This window comes from Stegodyphus dumicola, chromosome X2 (assembly GCF_044657685.1).
Source record: "Stegodyphus dumicola isolate Sdum_Otavi_A_Nest chromosome X2, ASM4465768v1".
In the NCBI taxonomy this organism is placed as follows: domain Eukaryota; kingdom Metazoa; phylum Arthropoda; class Arachnida; order Araneae; family Eresidae; genus Stegodyphus; species Stegodyphus dumicola.
Window position 1 is genome coordinate 26,371,011 of NC_140781.1, and position 14,431 is coordinate 26,385,441.

The window sequence follows — 14,431 nt, forward strand, 5'->3', positions numbered from 1 at the left end:
CTGTATGTCTTGATTTGTAAAATATTTGAAATATTTCAGGTTGATTGTGAAATTAGACATTTTGGTGGTTGCTTTAATAAATGTATTTGGTATACCACCAAAGTGGCCTTCATCTTAGAGTAAAATATTAAAATGATCATCAAATTCGATGCTTATTTGTCCTCAGAAATACCAGTCACTTTCAGAGCTGGTCACTATGAGAGAATTCATAGAATAAAAATTACTCATAGAAATGACTAGTAATTCCATTTTAAGGTGCTGAACAAGTTCAATATTTGAGTAAATGCTAAAAAAGGCAGAGATATATATTCTTCAGTTAAAAAAGCTATTAGGTAAAATATGATGCTTGGTTTGAGAGACCCATATCACACCAGCTGAAGTTCAATACATTCATATTCTTAAAAATGTTATTACCATAAAGATACATTCAACTAATAGTTTAATACAAGGGTTCTCAACCGGTGGTATGCAAAGAAGCATAGTATTTTTAACTATTAAATTCAAAAATTAAAACTCCAACATCCTGATTGAGTTTTTTCTGTAACACTCATAAATTTATGCGATCTGAGCTTTGTTCAAGAGTGGTAGGTGGTAGTAGTACTTTGTAATGGTTGAACAAAAGTTTTCATTTTTTGTTTAGATGGTATGCGTTAAGTCAAAAGGTTGAGAACCACTAGTTTAATTCCATTAATGCACCTATAACAATACAGAAAGTTGTCTTTTTCCCAATTTTTTTTTAATTCTTTATTTTAACTCAACCTCTTTATCTCAAAACTGTAGTGAATATACTTTGTTGTATTCATACCTGAAAAAAGTCTTGAAAATATTTATCTCGGCAATGCAGAAATAATTTGGTTTGGTGCATTCAGATTAACATGGCTGAATGCATTAAAAGGTTAATGTAAATACATGGTTTCTCTTGCTGTACAACTATAGTATTCTTTCCTTGACGAAATAAGTTTTACATTTTCTTTTTTTTCTTTCTTTTTTTTTTTAATTTCAATTAAATGCTTAGATAATATTTATACTATCAAAATTTTAGAGTTCAGAAAACAATGAAAAACTAATGGCATTTGGTATTTCTAAATTGTATATGCCAAGCTTAATGAAATAATTGTACGAGTAACTAAAAATATGCTTCTGCACTCATTAATTTATATGCTCTTTAAATATGAGAAATTAAAAACTTCAAACATACATAAAATAAAAATTAGTGATAGATAAAACAGCTGACAGCCTGTTACTAAACAGAACATAAAATACAGAAAACCCTCATATATTTAGATTAAAATCACCTTTGATAGAGGGAATTAAAATCAATATTCTAAGAATCGAAATTAGATTATATATATTATAGTAATGTTAATATTAGATAATATGGCAAATCATATTTTTAAGTTTAAAATGACAACACAATGTCATAATTCTGTAAAAGTATAGAATAAATTTAAATACACTCACCTGCCTGCATAACAGAATCTGGAGCACGACTCTGACTGGCACCAGCTTTCTGCATATTTTTTACTTTCCATGAGTGATAAACTTTGAGTCGTCTATGAAACTCCTCTCTGCAAGCTTCCAGTAGTTCTAAGTCTGAAACAATATAAAAACATAGTTACATTAAGATATACACATAAAAAGTTACAATTTTGTTCAAGAACATTACCAAAAACAAGAGTAACAAATGTAATTCCTTAAAGGTTTTGAAATAAACGTATAGTATTTTCTCCAGTTTTAGCATTCTGTTTCTTTTGAAGATGCATATGATCAAAGATTCTGAAGCAACTATATAGCAATTTCTCGGGTTCAGCATTCTTTTTTTGGAAATTATACAAGTCTGATAAAAAATTATTTGAATTATTGTTTTCAATAAACTTATTTTACCATTACAGGACTAGTCTAGAAAGTACTAATGAAATCTACTGCTCAATTTTTTTCCCTTTTGGTAAAACCATCCCACGGCAAGTGTGATAGTTATCCACATAGTTTATGTTTCACTAAAATAATAAAATATGTTCAGAAAATAATATCTGCACTGCATTTTTCAAAATCTTGAAGATAAGTAACTTGGTCAACTGAGAAGATAAAAAAATTTCTGTTAATGCTTATCGTTACTGAAATATAGCAGAGCCTATGAAGGCTATCTGCCCAGGGTGGAGGGATTCCAGAGGACTTTCTAAGGGAAACTGGCTTATATTCACAGGAAAAAAACTACAAATATCAATCATGCAGTCCGTATTTTCAGCTGGGTTTGAACTCAAGACAAACTACCAGCATTTAGTCATCTTAGCCATTCGACTAAGTTATTGAGTACTCTGGAATTAAAGAATGACAGCAAAATGTGAAGATCCACAAATAATAATTAAAAGAAAGACTTAAATAGGAAGTTCATTTGTTTCAATGTAATCAGTTTTGACCATTGATTTCTACAAGTTCCATGTGGCAGCAAAACTTAATCTCAAGATTTAAGCAAAATTTTACATATAAATCAGATCTATCTAACTGAATGACGATGAAACTCAAATGAGTAAGATTTTTAAGATACAAAAGAAATAAAAAAGAAGGCAAAACATTTAATGAGGATCCCAAGATTTCTAAAAAAGCGCTTTTAGCCAACATTGATGAGAGGAGGCTGTTGACTCAAAATAGCAGCAATTCAAAAACAAGTGTTGAACTAAATACTTATCAATGTTTTCTTCTTTATCTAAGGTCAGACATTTTTTCAATGTTTTTGACCATAACACTGATGCATACCTGCTGATATATATCCATATATCACAAGATATTCAAAATCGAATTGATAGACAGAATAAGGAGTAACTCGGTTACCAATAGAAGCTTTAATCCTGAAACATTTTATGAAGCATTCATATTAATGATACTATTTATTATCAAAAAGGTAATACTATATTTTAAATTTTCAGAGAGTTATATGATACTGCATAACAAGTATGACCAAATGGAGCTTTGTGAAACACAGTTCTTTTAAAAAGGTTCTGGCAGTATTTAATAAAATTTGTAATTAACTGCAGATTTCTTAATGTGTGTATATTCTTACATTTATTTCTGATACACATGTTAGGGCAAAAGTTGTCTGTTCCTATGGTGAACGAGTCTGATTAAGGGTGAATGCTTCATATAAGCTAAAACAATGTTTTTAATTAGTATCATATTTTAAACTTTTGAAATTTTAGAACACAAAACAGTTGACTAAAAAGTATTTTCAAAAGGGATCTCTGAATTTCTAACGTAAATAATCTTTTATTTAATTTTGTCATAGTTCTATCTGCAAAACTGTTCACAAAGTCAATTTCAAATAAATGTAACTACTTCCTTTAAGTTACTTGCATTTATTACTCTGGGGGGAAGGTATTCATTAAAAAAAACTTGCAGCTAGAGGCATCAAACATAAACTGGCCTATTATACAATAAACAAACACCTTGTGTTTGAATGAATGTTTTTGGGTAGGAGTCCTTTCATCTTTAAATAATTCCGAAAACTTCTCTTTTATATTTATGTTCAGCTCACACTCTACTACTTATCTTTTATTCCTTTCTGTTACAAAATGACATAACAAAATGTCTGTGCAAACAGAAACTGTTTGAAATAGAACATTCAAAATTTAAACAAAATGGTTTCAATTACTCGTGGTTTTATGCAGGAGCAACAACACTTCACACAAATTTGTCAGGATTTTTTCAGATAATATATTGACCACATTTTGGTGGATTTTAGATTATATTTTTAAAGTACTTCTGCCCAGTTTCACAGTAAATGTGGCATAGGAAATTTATTTTAGTTTACCTGTTTACCTCAAGGAGAACACAAAACCTGAAAGTACAGATCATTACGATCAACTGCTAAATATGAAATTCTCTCTCGACATTGTGTCAAAATAGTTTTAAATCAAATAGGCTCTTATATGATTGCCACATGATTTCTAAGGCTATCTTATGGTATCTAAAGCCAAAATTTAGTAAACAATATTCATAAATTCTTTTAAATTATGTGTTTGAACCACCACAAGTCAGATTCTTAGTGACAAATATTCCATACAAATGTGTAGATGGATTAATATTTGGGAAATGTGTCAGTCACAGAAACACCTGGAACTTTCTCCGATTCTTGAACTTGTAATTTTGTTTTATTTCTTTCGCTAAGCAGTCTTTCTGGTCTTTAGGCTACGTGTCTTGTTACACACACTTGATTCATAAATATATGAAGACAAAAGTTATGATAAAGTGCTTTGGAAACTGCTTTGGAGTGAGTTTAACTATGACCTCAGTTAAACACGTTTTTTTTTTTTTTTTTTTTCTTAATAGCTGTCAGGTGTGACTGACTTGTCTAGGTTTTGTAGTTTCTACATGAGATTAATAATTATAAGAAAACTCTCTACTAGATATATTCATTACGCTTGAGTGTACAATAGTTAATGTGATACTTTAACAAACATACCTTTCAAAGTATTTTAAGTTAACTAGTTGATAATATATATGTATTCAGATTACGATTGTGCACTATGCTGTCTAAATGCAAGTTGAAAAATTTCATTTTATCTTAGAGTGTAAAACCCAAATAGATACTATAATAAACATACATTATTTGTTTTCGATTTACACATTGACTAATTTAAGTTATTTAAAGCAATAACTGCCATATGATTAAAAAATAAATAATGGAAATAGCAAGAAAAATCTCTGAGTTGAAACTACAAGGTGACCAAAAAAGTTCTGGCCGTTTCTGATATGAAATTGGAAGAGTGAACCCCAACATAAAAATACTCACCAAATCTGGTGATGAAGTGGTTAGGATGGGAGTCCGGGACATTGATCAAGAGTATAAAAGCACGTTGCATGTGTACTTCAAACTTGAATCACACAGCGACTGATTGAAATGGATGCATCAAAGGTGCTAGTTCGGAGTTGTTTGCTGTATGATTTTAAAGTGGGCCTGTCAGCAGCAGAATCAAGTTGGCGAATTTGCCAGGCCTTTGGGGATGATGCCGTTAAAGAGCAAACTGCTAGGCAATGGTTCCAGAAGTTCAGGTCAGGGGATATATCTCTTAGTGATGCACCATGCAGCGGTCGGCAACAAGCGCTGGACAATGAGACCCTGTGAGCAGCCATAGAGAGTGACAGTAGCCAAACATGTGATGAGCTTGCTGCATACTTCCAGGTACCTGATGAAACAGTCAGACTCCATTTGCACTGCATAGGAAAGGCATACAAGTTGAGCAAGCGAGTACCCCACTGTTAGGTGCAAACAAGCAATAGCGAGTCGCTGCCTGTTTGTCATTGCTTACTCGGCACCATAGTGCATCCATATTTGATTAAGTACTCACCAGCAATGAAAAGGTGGTCCAGTGTGACACACCCAGGCATTCCATTTCATTGGTTGTTACCATGGGATCCTGTGTCTCATACTGCGAGAACTCCTCTCCACCCATTCATGATAATGCTCTGTATTTGGTGGACTAGTTGCCAAGTGGTGCTCTATAAGCTCCTGCCAATGGGCCAAACCATCACATCAGGCCTGTACTCGCAGCAGTTGGAACATGTGCATCAGGTACTGATGCATTGGTCAATCATAAGGGGTACTCCTCCTCCAATGACAATGCAAGGCTGCATGTGGCTCGGGAGGCCAGGGACACCATCCAGCGACTGAGCTGGGAGACATTACCCCATCCACCATACTCCCCAGACCTTGTGCCAACAGACTACCACCTTTTCCATTTCCTGGACAACCATCTTCGTGGGAAATCATTCACAACCGTCCATACTTCGAAAAAGACCCTCACAGACTTCTTTGCATCCAAGACACCTGAGTTTTACCATAATGGCATTGCCCAGCTAGCCACTCATTGGCAAAAGGCACTGGAAGCTGAAGGTGATTGCTTTGAGGATTAACAGTGAATATTATTCGTTTTATGACTGTCCAAAACAGCAAGAACTTTTTTGGTTATTTTGTAATTCGCCATAATTATATAACACAATGAACCAAATAACCTTAGAAGCAACTAATTAACTATACATTTAATTGTGAATTTTGTTAAATTACCACAGGAAGTATTGATAGCATCACGAAGATCAGAGTATTTCCATTTTGATAGATCATATTTCTTAGAAGCAAGTTCTTCTTGTTGCTGCATCACATAAGCTGACCTATAAAAATTAAAGGTACTACATTTTACAGAAATTGTTTCAGAATTTTAAACGCAAAATGGACATCTTAATAATTATTTTAGGATATAGCATAAATAGAGCTGCTTGATAACATTTAACTAGAGAAACTATTTAATAAATAATATAATAAACAATTTTTATATAGAACTGGATAGAATTTTAAAATAGAATAGGCCAGTTGATACGCTTGCCATCAGTTTCTAGAAGAACAACTTCCCCAACTCTTAAAAGTTTCTTCCTGGCTCTTACCTTTATGAATCAACATTGCTAAATGCTCATTCTTAAATTCTGCCTTGATTTTTGTACAAAACACAATGTTATATTTAGGCTTTCACTATTGATTTCATCTAAATCAGTTCTTTCACTGCTAGGAATACTTTGTAAGAAACAAGCTAGAGTTAAATGGCTTCAGACCTTTCAAACTGTCTTCAATATATGTAAGTGGCCTAGAACTTTGCAATCACACAGAATAGTTTCCAACTCTTCATAGTCAAGACTTTTCTACTCAGAATGTTCCTTAGCATCTCTTTCAACATTCTAATCATGCACTCTCACTATCCTCCCCAACAGGTGGCTGCTGGAGGGTTAAAATTCCATTTGAGTTTCTTGATAGTGGAAAACGACATGATCTTCTCTCTAAAAATTTCTTAGAGCATTGTTTGAGCTAATGACGTCTGTAGCATTGTCAGTGTAGATTATATTTACTGTACCTCTTTGAGCAAAGAATCTTCTTAAAGCCATAATAAAAATTTCTGTAGACAGAGAATTGACTACAGGACAGCCCTATAAATGGCATAGATAAAAAGTATAACCCATGTCTTTTCATCAGAACGTAAATACAAAGGGCCTGCGAAATCAATTCCTGAAACTTCAAAAACTGTAGCAGCCTTTATTCTATTCTTAGGAGGAGATGTGAAAGGTGGTTCTATAGAGCTAACTTGTTTTGCTAATTTATTGATCGAAATAATTCAGTAATCTCTTATTTTGGCAATCAGAGTCTGAAGTCCTGCATGTTGTAGTTCACAATGCTTTTGCCTTACCAGTGGATAAATAATCTCATGGCTTCCGGGCAACAATATGGGGCACTTGAAATTTTCCACTTCATCTCCCAAGAGAAGCCTTGTTCTAAGTTGAACACTATTATTTTCATCTCTAAATATTTACACGTTTTTCAAGATTTTCATTTTTCTTCTGGTAAAACTTTCCTGCTGAATTAATTTTAGCAGACAGTTTTCAGCTGACTGAACTTATTTATACGTTAACACAGTTTTCGTAATTTTTTCTTTTCATTAGCAGTTTTAATGGAACAAAGCATCCAGATAAGTATTCTAAGTCTTCGCGTATTTCGAGAAATAAAGTAAATTGTCAGTGAAGTTAACTGATCATTCTCCACATTACTGACTATCGTTTTTCTCTATTCCGATCCAACCAGATTTTCATGACTTGTTTTTCACTTAATGGCCAGACTTCTTGTGACTTCCATAACCATTCTGGACCTTCCCACCATTTGCTTTTCAATAAATTCTTAGCATCACAACCTCTTAAAGGCAAATCTGCTGCATTCATATGTCCTGGCACAAAATGCCAGTCATTCAGGTTGGTATTCTTTCTTATTTCTGTGACTCTGTTTCCTACAAACATATTCCAAGAACCCTCTGTTTTGATCCATGTTAAAGCAACAGTTGAATCAGTCCAAAAATACACTGCATTGTCTTTCAATTCAAGTCAGTCTATTACTTGACTACATAATCTTGATCAAAGCTCCCAAGAGCTCTAATCTAGGAATTGAAATCTCTTTGGTAGGGGCCACTCTTGACTTACCCATTACTAACTTGACTGAAATCTCATTAAATTCAGAAGGTAAGAAAATACAAGCAGTAGGAAACTTCACTGGCATCACAGAAACAATATAGACTTATTCAGCAGTCTTCAAATGGACATGAGATAAGTCTCTGTGGAATCTTACATTATTTCAACCAAGATAATTCCTTGACCCAGGCTAGAAACCTATTTGATATATCTATTGACAGTACATCATCAATTAATTTTTCCTTTTTCAAATGTTTTGAAGCAATACTTTAGGTATTATTGAAACACAATATGTTATCCCAATATGGTCAAATAATCTTTGGGCAGCCAATAACCCAACTCTTTTAGTAATTTTTTCTGGAATTTCAACCATACTGCCATGAAAAAGTTCATCAGTTTCAGTGTCCCAAGAGAGACCTAGAACTGAAATGAATCTGTCGTGTGTCTCTTCTACAATTTTTTCAGAAGTAACCCAGCCTCGTAGTTTGAGTTGTGCTGAAGACATCAGTTCCTTAGCTTCAGAATGAATTTTTCTGCCTCTTCTTTAGTTTTTAAATTCATAATACAGTTGTCCACATAAAAAGATTCTTTCAGTTGACAAGCTGTTTGCTTCCTTTCATCCGCAGCATTCTCATGGTAAGCTATAATCACTTCTAGTAAAAATGGACTAGGAGAAGCACTAAATACCACCCTACAATGTCGTACAGTGATTATTTCTTCTTGTCTTGATAACTCCTTTCACCACAGAAATTTAACATATTAGCTATCCTCTGGATTAAAACCGATTTGTAAAAAAAAAAATTTTTTTTTTTTTTAAATGTCTGTTATGCCAGTTGCAATTTTCCGAAACTGCATTATCAATTTGGTTATCAACTCTAATAAATTCGGCCCTTTTTTCTAAACAATCATTCAAGGAATTTCCTTTGGAATCTTTTGTCAATGCATCAAAAACTGGGCAAAGTTTTGTTGTTGTTACACCAGTTTTTATCACAAGATGATACAGTAAATAGTGTCCCTTTTCCTCATCTTTATCTATAATTTTAATAATTCCATCCTCAATCCACTCATTAAACACATCATCCTATTCTCTAAAATGTCTACATCTAATGAAATTTTCGGTAGGCGACATTAACCATTTAATGGCTAATTTTTTATTTGTTTTTAATTCTGGATGTCCATTTTCCATGGGAAACAAACTTCATATCTTTTGCCTTCATTTCCTTTAATAGTTTTATGAAAAAAATCTATTGTTTCTTTATCAGTTACCTGCCTTGACTTTACTTCTGCAGGATATCTTATGCCAGCGACATCTAGGCTTCATAATTCCGTCAAATCTAAATTAGTAGCATATACAATACTCACCAAAGATTTTGAGTAGTTTGTTTACCTTGAAACATCCATCCAAGTTTTGTTTTAATAGCTACCAAACTAATATCAATGGGCTCAACTCTCCCAGTCAATAATGTGCCAAGATAATCTGCTCCTATTAATAAACCTATTTCAGGCAAATAATTTTCTGTATCACTTAAACAATATTTTTCTTCTTAAAAATTGGATAAACACCAGGATCCTCTACATACGTGGAAGTACACCACATATCTTCTTTTCATGCAAAACTGAAACAGTGTACTTGAAATTTGAACACAAGCTTTGTAATGTAATATTGTAGACATTGTGGGACTTTTGTTTAGTTTCACTGCCTCGCAAAAAGTCCATGACTCATCATTTCTTGATCTGCAGTTTTCAATCCAAATTTCTCCACAATATCTTTTCTTATGTAAGATCTCTGAGTACCGGTGTCAAATAATCTGTGAACAATTTCGGACCTATCATGATTGATGGTTTTCACCAATAAAGTTAACAATTATGTTGGCAAATTTTTTGGTGACAAAAGAACCTGTGCATCCGATTCAGACTATTTGTCTTGTTTTGATTGATTTATATTTGGACACATAATGCTATGATGTTTTTTCATAGAATTGTGTTCTAGTGAAACCCCCCTTTTCTTCAATGTTTTTCTTTTCACCTCCAGTGACATCTCAGAAGCCTTAAAGCATTCTGAGGTATTAGGAAACGACTTATTACAAAATAAACAATGCTTGCATTTTTTTCCAGCTCTTTGCTTTTCATTAGATACACCTTGCAGTGTTACCGTATATACCCGCGTATAAGTCGATACCACGTATAAGTCGACCCCCCACTTCAACAAAAAAAAAAAAAAAAAAATCGTAGAAAATAAGAAACCCGACCCCCCACTTCCGAAATCGATCGAGAAACTTCGAAAAAATTTTTTTAAGTACTACATTTATTCAAAATCATCTGAGATAAAAAAGTAAATATACGATAAAAAATACCTTGGTAAATAAACAAAATCAAAATCCTTAAACATCCGATTCATGGTCAGATTCGCCAAACATTTCATAGAACTCTTCTGTCGTCATTGGCTCGTCATCATACATATTTTCAGTCTCGAACTCTGTATTGTTACAATCACTACTAGAGCCTTCGTTGTCATTTTCACTTTCAAAAACAGCATCATCTTCCGTGCCGTCTAATTGGGGAAAAATGATCGTATATAGTAATCTTCTAGAATTTGTTCCGGAAAAGATTCACGTCCATAAAATCTATCTGCATTTTCCCTTTTTAAAAGTTAAAAGAAATATTCAAAACTGTTCAGTTATTGCGCGGGCTATTTTTTTAAAATTTTGACGTGTACGCCTGTTAACAGAAGTATTTCATGAATGAACAATAACTATTATAAAGACTTATACGTACGTAAAAACTATCTGCATTTCTCTTTTCTTGGCGTGTTGGCGAAACTTTTTTATTGCTCGATATTGATCAGTTGTTCGAGGGAAAAAAATTCTTTGGTTTAATCGAAACTTACTCTAGTTAAAGTATGAAACTCTGTGATTAGTTCGTCACATAATTTAAGTCATGAAATTACTTCAAGTAAGTGACTTATTTGATAAGTCGTCCAATTTGAGTGCGGGAAGAAAACAATTGCATTACATAAAGAAATTTTTGAACTTCCGATTCTTTTAATTTTTATGTCGAAAACAGTTTCTAATTCTGGAGCTGCAACAAGATCTACATATTTCGATGTCCATTGAACAAAAAGTGGAATTGCTGCAAAAAATAGATAAAGATATATGTCTCAAAATTATGCGAGCAGTATGGCATGTAAAATTATATGACAAGAAAACAGAAAAAGGAACTTTTTGTATTTTTTGTGGATTCCAACACCCTACACGCAATGAATAACAGAAAAATTATTCGTTATGTGCAAGCTAAAATATCTCACTAAGAAACAAACTTAAAAAATGAGTGCACATATTCGTCAGATTGGTTAACAAAATTTTAAAATCGCCACAGTATAAGTAATTAAGAATTTCAGGTGAAAACGTTTCAGCTGATACTGAACAAGTTCATTGAACTTATTATTAGTTAAAGGTTATCTCCAAAGCAAATTACATCACCGATGAAACTGGTCTTTTCTGACAATATGTACTGCAAAATACATTGGCAACCTCTATAGGAAAGGCTCCAACTTGTGCCAAAGATTCCAAAGTGAGACTAACAATTTTAGCATACACAAATGCTGCAGGAACACACAAGTGAAAGTTTTCGTAATCGGAAAAAATCATGACCTTGAGTATTTGAAGAAGTAGAGTTTCCCCGTTATATATCGTGCAAATAAAAGAACACGGATGACACAACTGTTAATGAATGGTTGATTTGAAAATCATTTCAGACCTAAGGCTTGGCAGAATTCGGTTGGTTTACCGAGGTCTATAGGTCGTTTTACCTGATGACGCAAAAATTGTCGTGATTGTAGACAACTGTTTGGCTTACTTCCCTTAAACTTTTAGTGAAAGATAATGTATCCAAATTATTCTTTCCTCCAAATTTTATGTCCGTCATTCAGCCTATGGATATCGGAATAGCGCGCATGCTGAAAATGCAAATATAAAGAAAAATTTTTAAATCCATGTTAAATTTCTTGAATAATGGAGAATTCATTCAAGAATTTTTAAAATATTTTAGCGTAAAATTCTCTTTGTGGAGCATCGCAAGATTGTGGGAGGATGTTACTCCAGATTATTTAAAGTCTGCTTGCCATAATTTATGGCCAGCTAGTATATTTCATGGTGAGGATGAAAATGACAGCCGTGAATGTGAAGGTTTTGGGATATCATAATCCAAGAGATAATTTTTGAATTAATGGCTTTAAAATGTGGTTACATTTTTAAAAAATGTGGAGAAATGGCAATAAATGAAAATGATATAACAGAAGTTTTTCATTGCGATGACAATGCCCCAATTATCAATAATTAATGGACAGCAAAATCTGCAGTATGGTTCTAGAAACAGAAAACACTGCTACTAACAGTGTAGAAAATCACAGAAAAGTTATTGAAAACGAAAAAATTTCAATTAGCAAGTTAGTCGGAATTAAAGAGAAAATATTAGCACAAAAAAAGAAACTTAAATTGAAATAAAAGTCTAATAAAGTAAACATATAAATATTAAGTTTTTTTTTTTGTAAATTTTTTTTACCCTTTAGATGATAAATGCTTCAATATTTCATAAATCATGATTTGATATTTCTAATTTTATAATTTCTAAATGGCATCTTACATGTTTTAAACTGATGATCTAATATCAGAAAAAATCCAAATTCCGGAATCGTCGAAGTCCCGACAAGTCTGGATGTCGGACTTTTTACTGTATATATATACATATATTAATATTTCATCAAACTTAATAATGGAAGTTAAAAACTGTATGCTTAAAACTGTGTTACATCCTGTTTAATAAGTCCTGTTTCTCTATCAAAATAGCAAGTTTCAGTATATGAAATGGGCACTGTCCCCATAGTTTTGAAAGAAGTAAACTATTAGCCTTTGCTAATTATTATATGTCTATTATGTTTTACTTTCCATGTCATGCTCTAACAGTGAATGCAATTTTAAGCAATTAATTTTCATTATTTACATTTTAGCATTTATATGTGTTAATTAGATATATTTGAATATATCTTATTTATTTGATATTCTTAGAATCAAAAGATTTTTTCTGCTAGTAGTGCTGAAGTTAATGGTTGCATCTGCAATAAAATAAATCTAGTAGTAAAAGTGCAATATGCTACACTTTCATTTACCTTGGAAGTGGTGGTGGTGTAACAACTTCATCAGGCACTCCATTCATATCTTGTGCCAAACGCAAAGCAAGTTCATGATCACTATGTTCTTGGTGCAATTGTTGCTGCCTATTAAATATTTAATGAAGAGATGATCAGAAAAAGTAATATAAACTACAGAAGCAAAATAAACTGTTTCAGCTTTTCCTATGAAAATTAATAAACCTGAGATTTTATTGAACAAACAAAGAAATACAGTCTCGTTTAATAAATTAAATACAGAGCATACATCTCTTTAATACTATTAAACACAGAAATCTGAGCATGAAAGGCAACACAAACCTTAGAATGGCATTATTTTCACATGGGGGGAGGGAATTAAACAGTTCATACATAAAGTATGAGAAGCTTTTAATAATAAAAAAACATAATATTTGCTTTAAATTATAGTTCTTTTAAAAATAATAAAACATAACATATGCTTTTAATTATATTTCTTTTAATAATAGTAAAACATAACATATGCTTTAAAAAATATTTACTATCAAAATTATGCATGTATTAGTAGAACACAGATTTAAATAACTTATATAAAAGACCTTTATATACAGAAATAAATAATACATACAAATCTGGTCAGAGAAACTAATAATACACTACAATACAGATTCCAAAAAAAAAAAAAAAAACTGAATGGAGATTTTGAGAAAACATTTTTAGTATAAGCTAGAATAGTGGTTTTTTAACATTTTATGCTGCATGTACTCTCTGGAAATATGTACACAGAGTCACAAAATTCTAAATACATTAAATCAAAACAGAGGTTCACTAAACATTATTTGAGTTCAAGCTGTTAGATTATATTAACTGTCATGTTACTCATATAAAAAAATATTTCCACCAAAGTGACAGCTTAAATAAGGTAAATATGAAAGTTACATGCAGATTTATTGAAAAAGCATGCCACATACAGTTGAATGGCTCTTAACTAAATTCTCATATGTGGCTGTTTTCCTTCCTTTTGGATTTATATGGAGACCTCAACTACACGTGAAGGTCAGAATCTAGATTCTCTTTTAAAAAGGTAATCGTGATTTGAAAAAAAAAAAAAGAAAGAAAGAAAGAAGCCAAGGGAAGAAATTTTTTAAATGTAAGAAATCTTAGTTGTAAAATTAAGGCATGAAAAAAAAACCATAATTTGTAGAGACATCAAGAATTTTTGGAAGCAGGAGACATGAAAAACGAGCAGTGCCCGCACTGGGACTTGAACCTGGACCTCACGAAACCGTGCAAGGT

At 32.3% G+C, this 14,431-nt stretch overlaps 1 protein-coding gene across 3 annotated transcripts in view; it reads right to left on the reverse strand.

Annotated features, from left to right (window-relative positions):
- The window catches only part of jar (Myosin heavy chain 95F jaguar), a 111,872-nt gene that overhangs the window by 14,603 nt on the left and 82,838 nt on the right, over positions 1-14,431 (reverse strand). For 2 of the 3 annotated variants that reach the window (XM_085809416.1, XM_085809417.1), the window contains exons 23-25: positions 13,157-13,264; positions 6,059-6,162; positions 1,462-1,593 (exon numbers count right to left, since the gene is read on the reverse strand). In XM_085809416.1, coding sequence (XP_085665542.1) covers positions 1,462-1,593; positions 6,059-6,162; positions 13,157-13,264 — 344 coding nt within the window. Of the gene's footprint in view, positions 1-1,461; positions 1,594-6,058; positions 6,163-10,356; positions 10,544-13,156; positions 13,265-14,431 lie in introns of those variants that run through there. The other variant, XM_085809418.1, reaches the window with a different exon arrangement.